This window comes from Miniopterus schreibersii, assembly GCF_964146895.1.
Source record: "Miniopterus schreibersii genome assembly, chromosome: 5".
In the NCBI taxonomy this organism is placed as follows: domain Eukaryota; kingdom Metazoa; phylum Chordata; class Mammalia; order Chiroptera; family Miniopteridae; genus Miniopterus; species Miniopterus schreibersii.
Genome location: NC_138106.1, coordinates 5376337 through 5389269, shown reverse-complemented (window position 1 = coordinate 5389269; position 12933 = coordinate 5376337). Strand labels below are relative to the sequence as shown.

The following is a 12933-nucleotide window of genomic DNA, read 5'->3' as shown; positions in this document are numbered from 1 at the left end:
ATCATTGAACCCTTCTTCATCCCCAAGCTTCTAAACCGACCGACCTCTGTCTCCTTTAGCCATGTTCTCACCTCTCCCTCAACCTCTCCTTCCCATACCCCCCTCTCGTGTCACTCAGGAGCCTCCAGGGTGCCCCCCAGGCCTCCCTCGTCACCCCTCTGTTTTCCCTTTAAAGCTATGGCCAGATCAACCTTCCTAAACCACAGCTATAACCCCACTGTTTCAATGCCTCCGGTGGCCGCCGCGCTGGCCCCTTCCTTGCTCTCCAGCCTGCTTCCCGCTGCACCCTGACTCTGCCCTCGTGGGCCACTGCGCCTGCTCCCGTCTCCTCACCTTTGCTTCCAGCACTCCCCACCCCCGGCCCCCCTGCCCGAAATGCCCTCTGCCCCCCCATCTGTGTATCTACATTCTTCCCACCCTCTGAGACCCGACTCAAACAACCCGTCTTTTGTCGACTCCCTGCTGAGCAAAATAACCCATTTGTGAGCTTGCCCTTCAGACTCATAATGCGCGCTTTCCGGTCTGCTCCTCTGGCGCGGGGTCATGCCTTCCGGGTGTATCTTATGCTCTTGCCTTTTTCCTTCGACTTCTGTTTTCTGGAAAAACCACACACACTTATATTTCTTTCTCAATTAAATTATCTCCTTGAAGATGAGAACGGTGAGTTAAGACCATCCTTCCTCCCCTAACACTGCCATGAAGTAGAGGGTAGGGCCCGGTCACTATGCGTTAAATGGATAAGCCCGTGTGTATTTGTTACGTAACCTGGTGACTTTGGGATAAAGGAGTGTGATTGGGGCACAGGAAAGGAGGAATAATTTCAGAAGAAACAAGTAAATGATAATACTGACTTTTCCCCATTTTCAACTTTATATGGGTGGTGGGGGTGGGGGGGTCATTCCAGAAATGGGCACTTGTTGGGGAAAAGACTGAGACACAGCCCAGCTGAGGACACACGCGCCGAGAGCACTGCCCTTGACTCTCTGAGCCCTTCCTGTGTCTGCCTCTTTAACCACACGGGAGAAAAAGCCAGTGACATTTTCAGAAGACGGCCGTATCCCTGGGCGAACGGCACTGCAAAGAGCGATGTTAGAATGATATGTTTCAGCATCTTTAAAATAATGTACTCTTTGTGATTACATTTCGGTCTGTCGACCAGCCAAATGTGGACATTATTTCATCAGTGTGGTTTGTAACGAAAGTTGAAACCTAGCCCGAGGACAAAGGTGGACGTGTGCTGGCAAGTAAGCGGCATGTGGGTGGTGGGCAGAGTCAGGGGCTCATAGGAAGCAGGAGAAAAAGCAGGCGTTCAGGGGAAAATCTCTTATGTCCCGGGCAGGTGAAAGCCATCAAAGCTGACGGTTCACTGGGGACGGTCAGCTGCTTTAGGACGAGCGCCAGGTGAGCGTGGGACTAGAGGGAGGCAGGTTCTGGAGCATCGCGTCATTTGCATCTCTCTGAGTAAGAATTCAGCCCGATTCTCACTTGTGAGACTGTAGATTTTTTTGGTTGACTTTGGCATGTTCACATTTTCAATTTTTAAAAATCAACATTCCCCACAGTTTTCCTGATTTTTTTTATTCAACATCACCGTGTTCGCTTTCCATTGCCTGTTGGAAGGGACATAGATACGCAGTTGTGAACACCTGGTGAGAACCACGCATGCTCCACATGCGGTGACACCCCTCAAGGCCAGCACGGGGGTCATTTCCTAACACCCCAGTTCTGCCTGCCTGACCCCTTTCCTAACATTTAGGGCAACCATCGGACTCCTTGTCACCAAAATATTAGACTTGGGGCCCCTACCTGGGACCTTCCAGTCACCAGAAGGAATAGCTGCGCAAATGATTGCTAGAGCTGGTTAGGAACCTTTGCAGCAGATCAGGAGAGAAGAGGCCAGTGCTGACCTGGACCAGGCTGGTAGCGATGGAGATGGGAGAAGTGATCAGGTTGAGGTTCTGTGTAAAGGAAGGCTGCAGGCTCTGGTTGTGGGTTCGATGGGAAATAAGAGATACTGACCCAGTGCTCTGGGGCCTGAGTAATGAGTGCGTCATGGATTTACTGAGACAGAGAACCTTGAGAGAAGAGCAGATTGGGGGCAATATCCAAAGTTCAGGTTTTTTAAATATTACATTTGAGATGCCAACTGAGTGATGAGTGGGTGGGCAAGTCTACAGAAGAGTGTGGCAATGGCAGCAAAGATCTGGGCTGGACATAAAGATTTGGGAGTCTCAGCATGGAGCACAGGGAATGTATTGAGGGCCTGGGGCTGCATGAGTCACGGGGGAGGGAAGAGAGAGGAAGCCAGAGCCCTGGGGCTCTCGGATGCTGACAGGTGAGGAGGGTGGAGCACATCCCCTACCGATGCCTGAGAGGGAGCGTCGGTGAGTTAGGAGGAGGAGAGGACCCTCTCTCAGAGACCCCGTGAAGAAAGTTTTGACGGGGAGAGAGTTCGCAGGTGGACGTGATCACTAGAAGGGACTGTTGGAGCACCTCTCACTCAGTGATTACTCCTAGATGGCAGGGCTGGTGTCTCTTCTTTCTCCGTAGCTCCCCACAGCACCCTGGAGGGTTCCGAGCATGCTGTGACCATGAGAGTTGTGCGATGTTGCCTGATTTGTGCTTTTTCTTGCTTGTTTCCTCTTAAACACACAGCTCTACATTCAGCCCATGATGGCGCCCGGCCTGAATTACGAATGCTACCGATTCGGCATTTCCTCTTCCACGAACGCGCTGGTGATCGGAGCCACGGTGATGGAGGGCTTCTACGTGGTCTTCGACAGAGCTCGGAAGAGGCTGGGCTTCGCGGCGAGCCGCTGTGCAGGTCAGTGGTGCCCGCGCTGGTCGGGGAGACCGCGCGGAGTCCTTGGGCCCGCTCGCCCGCCCGGCAGCGCTGCTGATAGGCCACTGCCGCTGGGTCCCCTCACTCTCCCCGTCGCCCCGATCAAGGTCTTCCCCACAAAAGGCGCTGCGGGGTGGCCGAGAGGAACAGGGAGACCATCCGTTTGCGACTTGCCATCTTTGAATCTTGGTCCTGAGCAAATGTGGCCCTTTTGGGTGGGCACTGACTCTTCCAGCCCATTTGGTCTTCAGTGGGGGGACCCCTCTCTGGGCGCTACCTGGGGCCGCACAGCCTGAAACACCGTGTCTCCCAACTGTGGGCATTTTACTTCATTTAACCCGGAGAATCTAAGAACCAAAGCAGTTTCCCCCACAATTCCTGTTCTCGCTAAACGCCATCGAAGTCGATGGAGGCTGCTATGGCAACAGCCGTCACGGGGTGCACCTCGCTGGATGCGCGAGCCGGCCATCCGTCTGCTCCTGCGGGGGCGCCGCTGGGGCGGCTTAACCCTGAGCGCCTCCAGGCAGAGACCTTCTCCTGAATTTCATCGTGAGGTCCTGGGTAGGTGCTCTCCTTTAAGTCTGTTGTCGCTGATGTCAGCAGCCCCGGGAACACACACTGATGTGTCTCCTCCTCTGTGCAGATCGTTTAGCCCTTAAAGCAGCCGCTTCCCTCGGGCCCCAGTGAGGAGCCGGCCTCGGTCCGTGGCACCGTGATAAACGGAGGAGACTCCCTGCCTTTTGTTCTATTGCAGAGTGTTTAATTTATCACGTTATGTTTTTTAATCTCACATTTTTTAAAATTTTTTAAATTATGTTTTTATTGAGTTGAGAGAGAGAGGAAGGGAGAGGGAGAGAGAAAGAAACATCGATGGGAGAGAGGACCCGGTCCCTCCAGTACAGTCCCCCACAGGGGACGGAACCCGCAACCTGAGCCTGTGCCCTGACCAGAAATCGAACCAGTGACCTTTTGGTGCCCAGGGTGATGCTCAACCAACTGGGCAACACCGGCCAGGGCTCCAACATGTTTTAAGTAACAAAGAAAATGTTTGAAATTGTAGGAAATTGTCTACACTGTACACACGGAACACACAGATATAACAAATGCTAATGTTTTGTCATACTTTCTTCAGTATTTTCTCATAGAAATAAGAAAGGAAATATAGGTAAAGGCCTACCTCTCCATGCTCCCCAGAGCCACCCTCTGTCCCGAAATTGGTGTATATTCTTCTCATAGTTGCTGCCCGGGTGTAGCTTCTCAGCATCGTTACGAGTGCCCTGGACTATTACCTGTTACTATGGAACAACTTGTCCCCAGGTTAGCAGCGCTTTACGAGCCTGTGCCCAGGGTCGGGAATCGAGGGGGTGCTTATCTGGGTGGTTCTGGTCTAGGTCTCCCCTGAGGCTGTGGCATCTGAAGGCTGGAGGGTCCCCTTCCAAGCTCAGTCATGTGGTTGTTGCTCAGACCCCTCCATTCCTTGCCATGTGGACCTTGCTACAGGCCTGTCTCAATGTCTGCAAGATGGGTGCCTGGACACCCCAGAATAAGTGATTCCCAGAGAGAGGGTATGCAACAGAGCACCCAAGACAGAAGCCTCAGTCGTTTTGTAAACTGATCTTAGGGGTGGGGCGTACACAAGAGTAAATGCCAGGAAGTGGGGTCACTGAAAGCCATCCTAGAAGCTGGCCTTCATATACCTGTAAATAAGTATTTATGACAAAGCACACGGTCCTTTGGGTTTCTTGCTATTTCTAAATTACACAAATGCTCTTGTATGGTGCATACCCTTTGTCAACTTGCTTTTACTGTTCACTGTTACTTTCTCTAGATTCCCCATGTTGCTCTGAGTACTAGGTCGTTCATTTTTGACTGCTGTATAGTATTCCATTGTGTGAGTATACCCCATCACTGGCCCAGTGCTGCCTTGATTTGCGTTTGGGTTGTTTCTAACGTTTGCAGTTATAAACGGTACTGTGTTGAATATCTCCTGTGCGTGAATGAGGTCGGGAAATGGGATTTCTGGATGATCTGGTGTGCCAGTCCTCAGCGTTATTGGCTCCTGTCAAATTTGTCTTCTGAGTAGCTGGACCACCAGAATTATACCAGAATTTCCATTCGGTCAAAGTATTATCACAGTTGTTTTGTTTTTTGCCAATCTGTGTGTGTGTGAACTAGTCTCGTATTTTAATTGCTTACTTCTGAAATGACTTAACATTTGATATGTTTATGGAATGTTTGAGCTGCTTCTCTGATGGTGAATTTTTCTATTAACAGCTTCTGCATGTTTTTATACTTTTTTATTGAGATATGTGAGTTCTTTACATAGTTGAGATTAATTTTTCTGGGTTATGTGCATGGCAAATCTCTTCTAATCTCTCTGGCCTTTTTTCGCTTGTTTTTGGTGTCTTTTATTTGCATTTTTTCTTAAATTTAGTGAAATAAAATTTACAAATCTTTCTTATGGCTTTTACTCTGCTCTCACTTAAGAAACTCTTCCTTAATCTAAGGAAATAGAGTTGTTGTTTTTAAAGGTATTATGTGCTTTCTAACATTTTTCTCTGAAAATGTGAAGTAGGAGTCTCATTCTTATGAGGACATTCCACTTCCTCAGCACCATTTACTGAATATGTAGTTTCCCCTCTGATTCTTCTCAGTATTTTATTATGAAAAATTCAATGTATGCATTGGCTGTTCTCTCTTCAGCTGGGTTCCGTCTGTGTAACCTCTTCAGTGAGTGTTTAATTACATCGACGCTAGTTTTCATTTCTAGAAATACTATTTTGCACTTTTTCAGACCTACCAACTCATACTTTTGTAGTGTTCTATACTTTGTTGTGGCTCATAGTTCCTTTATCTCCGTTATCATTTTTAATTTAATTTGGAAAGTTGGCTAGGTAATATTCAAAAGCTACAGTGAATTATAGTGTCCCACTCAGAGACAGTCAGACCTTGGACAGTGAGACCTTCCAAGCTGGTAGAGCTTTCCGGCTCCTCCCGCCAATGGACCAGGAATTCACTGGCATCTTGGCTCTAGGGTCCATCTCCTTGATGCTGGGGTCAAGTCTTCTGCCCCTCTCCCCCACATACACACCCCTAGATTTTGGAATCCCCATCCCTAGGGCTTATTTCTGAGCCCAGCTACATATTTAAAAATTTGGAATTATATTTCATGCTCATTTCTGTGTGTTTTGGTTGGAGGACGTTCCACCTTTGTGCCAACCAGCACTTGATGGAGCCAAAATCTTTGGGAGCCGCCCTTCTCTCTCAATGTCTTTTTTTAGTTTTCATAATAATTCGTCTTTGACAGACAACACTTAGCTAATAGGGTCGGGCTTCTCTGTAAGGGTCCTGACAGGGTGGGAAGGAGACCAGTGAGTGAGAGCCCTTGGAAGAACCTCCTGGGGAGCTTTTTAAAATTCACGTGGCCCATGTCCTCGCCTCCAGCCAGGGCATATCAGAATGGCTTTGGTGGAGGGTGGTGGGCATTTGGGGAAAGGATCCCAAGATGCTGCTATTACCCTGCTGCGTCTTTTCAGCTGCTCCCCTCTCCCCACCCCGACAGGGAGGCGCTGGTTTAGTCTGAGATCAGAGCCAGATAGACGAGGCGGCAGTCACACTGGCATGGAGCTGGCCAGCCTGCATCTTCAGCATATCGTCTCACATACCTGCAACACATGCTGGAGCCTGGAGCGCTTTCAGCTGCCTGCGTGTCGCCTGGGCCAAGTGTCCTACCGCTGGGGAAATAATAGTGTTAAAACTGACAACTCTCTCGATGTAGCCAAAGCCTCTGAAAGATCACCCGTGTCTTTTTATAGATGGAGACATTTAGCACCCAGAGCTGTGTAGATTTCAGCTTGTACAACTGGAGAGGCATCGTGGGTTTGGCAGTCGTTTCGCTGTGAATTTCTTTGCTGCAGGTTGAAAGTGGATCATCTGGTACATGTTCATGTGTAAAAATAGGAACGTTCACTGTTAAGGACAGAGTTGCAGAGATGTGCTCTGCCTTCCACGTAGAATGCAATCAAAAGAAGTCCAAGCCGCGGGGTCCCGAGGACAGAGGCCAGGCAGCCCTGCTTCCTCCTCTCGCAGGAGAGGACACTGAGGCCCCGACCGTGGTGGCTTTCATGTGCTTGCGGAACAAATGGCCCTGGGTCCGGACGCCTGTCCTGTGGCTCCAGAACACTCCCCAGAAACCGTCTCGGTACCAAATAACTGGTCTTGGGAAACAGTTCCCTTTATTTTGTGTGCTATGGCAGAAAAGATCTGACCATTATAATGCTTATTTATTTACATTTTATTTTATTTTTTCCATCACCATTTATCCCCTCTAAGCCCTCTTACCTCCCCCCCATGCCTCCCCTCCACGCCCCACCCCCTGCGATCACCACACCCTTGTCCATTAGTGTAGAAGCCCTTGGACATGTATTTTCATTTTTCCTGGGTGCGCCCACGGAGTGGAGTGGCTAGGGCATATGACAGACATGGGTGTTACTTCCTAAGAAACTGCCCAACTGTTTTCCAAAGTTACGTTCCCAGCAGCGGTGTGTGAGTTTAGTTCCTATGTATCCTCATGAGCATTTGATATGGCCAGTCTTTTTTAAAAATTTAATTTAAATCCTTACCCCAGGATATGTAGATATGTTTTACTGCTTTGAGAGAGAGGGAAAGGGGGGGGGAGAGAGAGAGAGAGAGGCTGGTTGCTTCCCGCAGACGCCCCCCGGGGACGGAGCCCACAGCTGCTCAGTGCCCAGGACGACACTCCAACCGACAGCCACCCCGGCCAGGGCTGGTCAGTCTTTTCAATCTGAATAGATATTTGGTGGTGTCTCATTGTGGTTTCAACTTGCATTTCCCTAATGACTAATAACTTTGGGCGTCTTTTCATGCCTGTATTTGCCATTCCCACATCTTCTTTGGTGAAGTGTCTTCAGATTTTCTTGCCCATTTTTATATCAAAGTCTTTGTCTTCTCATCAAGTTTTCAGAGTCTTGAATATTCAGAATTCAAATCCTGTATGAGAAATGTAACTTACAGGTATTTTCCCCCATTCTTTTCTGTCTTTTAAGATTGTCTTTCAAAGAGAAGTTCTTAATTTTGATAAGGTAGAATTTATCATTTTTTTCTTTATGGTTGGTACTTTTTGGTATTATAACTAAGAAATGTTTTGCCTAACTCAAGGACATTCCCTCCTGTGTTTTCTTAAAGAATTTTTTTTAATAGTTTTAGAAATGTGTTATTTAGTTTCCAGGTAATTATGGATTTTCCAGATATCTTTCTGCTATTGACTTCTAATTTAATTCCACTGCGGTCATAGGACACAATATAAACCAAACCTTTTTAAATTTATGGAAACTGGGTTTATGGACTGTAGTATAGCCCACTTTGGTAAATATTTCACACGCTGTTGAAAATAATGTATATTCAGCTGTGTGGGTGGAGTATCTATAAATTGTCTGGTCACGCTGGTTGGTAGTGCGGTTCGGAGGCTAAGTCCTTACTTATTTCTGTCCACTTGCTCTATCTATTGTTGAGAAAGGGGTGTTGAAATCTCTGACTGTTTTTGTGGATTTGTGGATTTCTCCTTGCGGTTTCATCACTCTTGTTCCACGTGTTTTGAAACGCTCACTCATTAGGTGCATAAACATTTAGTATTGTTACGTCCTGTTGATGCGTTGAACATTTTATCATCATGAAATTACCCTTCTTTCCCCGGGAATGCTCTTTGCTCTGAAACTACCCCGTCTAGTATTCATTTAGCCACTCTGGGCTTCTTTCTGTTAGCATTAGTGGGATACATCTTTTTCCCATCCTTTGTCTTTTAATATATCTGAGTATTTCCTTTTAAAGTGGGTTTCTTGTAGGCAGCATATAGTCATAAAATCAAACATTGCTTTTTATCTCATTGAACGATCTTTGCTTTCTCCTTGGGGTGTTTAGACCACAGATTGGCAGACAACGGCATGCCAGCCATATCTGGCATGCAGCCTGTTTTTGAACTAAGAATAGTCTCTACATTTTTAAAGGCTTATGTAAAAAAAAAAAAGAAAAAAAAAAATCAAAAAGAATATATGCTAGAAATCATATGTGACCCAAAAAGCCTAGCATGCTTTCTACCTGGTCCTTACAGAGAAAGCTGCCAGCCGCCGGTGTAGACTGTTCGGTGTGATGGTTGGTGCGGTTGTGTTTAAGTCTCTGTGGTATTTGTTTTCTCTGTGTCTCATCTGTTCCTTTTTCCCGTTTCCTTCTTTTTTCTGGTTCCTTTGGATTGAGTATTTCTATTTCTTTTTATCTCCTTGGCCAGTTTATTAGCTATCACTCTTTGTTCTGTTATTTTTGTGGGCGCCTTAGGGTTTGTAGTATACGCCTTTGGTTCGATACCAAATAAGCCTGCCGCTTCCCGCGGCAGAAGGGCGTACCTCCGACGGGCAGCCCCGCTCCTCCCGCCCCTGTGCTATCACCGCCCGCAGCTCACCGATGCCTCCGTTAACCCCCCCGTGCATTGCTCTTGCTCTTGCTCCCGGTCAGTCGTCTCCTGACGGATGTCCAGCCAAGCGCACGGGTGTTATAATGGCCTCCGCAGTTATCATTCCTGGGGTTTCCCATTTGTTTGTGCAGATCCAGGTTTCCACCTGAAAGCGTTGATCTTCTGCTTGAAGGGCTTCCGTAAGTGCAGGTGGGCTGAGATGAGTTTTTCTCCCCCCTCCCCAGCTTTATCGAGATATAATTGAAAAATAAAAGTTACATATAGTTAAGGTGTACGACTCGACGTTTTGATGTACACGTGCGTTATAAGATGATCGCCACAATCAAGCTAACGATCGGACTCATCGCCTCAGTTACCTGTCCTTGTTTCTTTCTTTCTGTGGTGGTGATGGTGAGAACATTTCAGATCTACCCTCTTCACAGATTTCAAGCGTACAGTACAGTGCTGTTACCTGTAATCACCGGGCTGTACGTTACATCTCTAGAACTTATTTATCTTGCTTACCTGGAACTTTATACCCTTGGCCTACATCTCCCCATTTCCCCCTCCCGTAGCCCCTGGCAGCCGCCAGTCTACTCTTGGCTGCTTAGTTCGACTGTTTTAGATTCCACGTATAGGTGAGATCATCCTGTGAAAAGCATGTGTTTTTCGGTGTCTGGCTTATTTCATGTAGCATAATGCCCTCCAGGTCCATCCATGTGGACACAAATGGCAAGATTTCCTTCTTTTTATATATATATATATTTCAGAGAGAGGAAGGGAGAGGGAAAGATGGAAACATCAACGATGAGAGAGTCATCGACCGGCTGCCTCCTGCCGCCCGCTGCTGGGGATCGAGCCCCCAACCCGGGCATGTGCCCTGACGGGGAATCGAACCTCGATCCCCTGGATCCTAGGTCGATGCTCAGCCGCTGAGCCGCGCCGGCCGGGCCGCCAGTCATTTTCTGGTCATCATTCAGATGAAGGCTCAAGGGGGCCCCCTGGAGAGTGTGGAATTGCCCTCTGCACAGCTGCCCCCTGCCCCTTACTGTCCCCCAAACTGCACCAGCTTGGTGCGCCTCTGCCCCAGCTCGGGAGCTCCGCGGCCTCTGCCTGCGTCTGTCCTCCGTGCCACACCGAGTCGTCGGCACACCGAGTCTAGCGATCATCTGTCCCCACGCGGACATCACAGTGTTAACTGCAACCCCCTTCACCTTTTCACCCATCCCTCCACCTTCCTCCCCTCTGGCAACCGTAAGTGTGACCCTATTTTATGAGTCTGTTTTTGTTTGTTACTATTTTTAGAGCCCACCTGTAAGTGAAACCATACGATATTTGTCTTTCTCTGCCTGACTGACTTTGCTTAGCATAACACCCTTTGGGTCCACCGATGTTGTCGCGATGGGCAAGTTTTCGTTTTGTTATGACCGAGTCACATCCCATTGCACGTATGGACCGCGTGTCCACCCACTCATCTGTGAGTGGACACCCAGGTTGCTCCCACGTCTCGGGTATTGTAAATAACACTGCGTGAACACCGGGCAGCGTGTGTCTTTTCCAATTAGTATTTTTGTTTTCTTCGGCTAAATACCCAGAAGTGGGATTGCTGGGTGGAATGGTGCGGCCGTTACGAAAAACATTGTAGAGATTCCTCAGAAAACTGAAAGTAGAACCGTCACATTGTAGAATTAGAACCCACCAGAGAGCGTGGACCCAGGTGACTCCCCGAGGGAAGTCCCCAGGACGCGGGCAGGCTCGGCGGAGCTGCCAGCTGTGCCTGCTGGCGCTCTCTCCCTTTCTCACAACCAGCCAGGCCAGCTGTGACCATGCCCACCTGCAGGTGCCCTCTCCCACGCGGGTGCCACACCTGCACCCTTGAAACATGCCATCATTCCAGCCGCAGGGGCCTGCACCCGCCGGAGGCACGCTGTGCCGAGACCTTCCCTGGCGCGCGCTCAGAGGCCCGAGCCCGGGACCCTAGTGCCACGTGGCCGCGGTTTGGTGGAACACGGGGCTACCTCTTGTCGTGTGTTAGAGATGGACGGCTCGTTTCACAGCTGTGGATTTCCCCCTTCTGTCTCCTCAGAAATTGCAGGTACTCCCGTGTCTGAAATTTCTGGGCCCTTCTCAACAGACGACATAGCCAGCAACTGTGTCCCCACCCAGCCTCTGAACGAGCCCGTTCTGTGGATCGTCTCCTACACCCTCATGAGTGTGTGTGGAATCATCCTCCTTACCCTGACCATCCTGCTGCTCCTCCCCTTCCGGTGCCAGCACGGCCCCCGGGACCCCGAGACGGTCAACGATGAGTCCTCGCTGGTCCGGCATCGCTGGAAGTGAAGAGCGAAGCCTCCGCTCGGCCTCGAACTCCGCTATTCGGAGAATTAAGTTCCAAGTGCAGCAGGCAGGGGGCGCCGGGCCAGGTGCCTGCCCATGTCCATTAGTCTTAGGTCTCGGTCCTGCTCCCAGCTGCCTTCCAGATTCACTGTATTTTGATTCTTGATTTCTTAGCCTCCTTTCGAGAAAAATGATAATAAAAAACACCTCATTCTAAACCAAACCAGAGTGAGTTGGGCTTCAGACTCCCTGTGACTGGTACACCAACCCGCCTTGCTGTGCCTCGAAATAAAGCGCAAGCCTTGCTGGCGGCCCTCGCCCCCACCTCTGAAGTGGGTGCCTATAGGCTGTCACCCTTCTCGGCTACTGGGAAGCTTTTTGTGTTAATTGCACTTAAGGGTATTCTGCACCAGGCGTCGGCCAGGGTCCGAGTGGTCCGAGAAGGCTCGCAGTGTGATGGCAGGAGGAGCAGCCTGGGGCTGATGATGGAACCGCCTGCCCCTTCCGAGTCGGAGACAGCAGCAGGCCCCTTTTCTGGCTCGTCTGTGCCCCGAATGGAGATCATCACCCAGGAGTCCTCACCAACCTCTTCTGAAGACGGAAGGCCTTTGCCCATCGCGGCGGAGTGAGAATGAAGCCTGCTCTTTTGTGCTCAGTGCTTCCATAGTATTGTTGGTATAAAAGTTAAAAAATAAAACACAAAAAAAACTACCTCTGTTGAGACTCTGCCCAGGGTCCTAGCCCAGTTAGGGGTGCAGGAGGCTGGCTTCAGCCGTGGCCTCTCCTGGAAGAATCCTCCTTCCAACAGGCCGGACGGACCAGTGCTGAACGGCATGTGCGTCGAGAACTTGTCACCCAGCTGGTCTTTAGCTCATACACTTAACCTGCTTAAAATCACTCAACAGCGTTTCGATGAGAAAAATGAATTCTGTGTCACTAGCTTAGTTGTTGCTGTTTCCAAATCGGCTATGAAGGTAGGTTGATTGCTTTGCCCTTTCGAGAAGCAGGGAAATGGCTAAACGCCTGTGCTTCTGACCAGCTCTCGGGGGAAGGAAGACACAAGACGTGCAGAGGACCTGGAGGGAACTTCCACCTATTCCTGCGCTTGGAAACCGTGTGTCTCCATTCGCAGACGCCCCTAGACTCAAGCACACCCATCTGAATCAGCTTAAACGAACCGGTTGCGCGGGTGACCCACGTGCTGCTTTCCTGCACTTGGTGGAGCCCCCATTGGGTGTGCAGGGCTCTCCTTACTTGGGGACATCTCCTCTTGCTATCATCCAAGGCCTTT

The 12933-nt window shown here is 49.4% G+C and overlaps 1 protein-coding gene across 2 annotated transcripts in view; it reads left to right on the top strand.

Annotated features, from left to right (window-relative positions):
* BACE2 (beta-secretase 2) overlaps window positions 1-12328 on the top strand; it is a 52926-nt gene extending 40598 nt beyond the window's left edge. For both annotated transcript variants that reach the window (XM_081138677.1, XM_081138678.1), the window contains exons 8-9: window positions 2656-2824; window positions 11392-12328. In XM_081138677.1, the coding sequence (XP_080994803.1) occupies window positions 2656-2824; window positions 11392-11645 (423 nt within the window). In that variant the 3' untranslated portion in view covers window positions 11646-12328. The remainder of the gene's footprint in view (window positions 1-2655; window positions 2825-11391) is intronic.
* The last annotated feature ends 605 nt before the right edge of the window (window positions 12329-12933 follow it).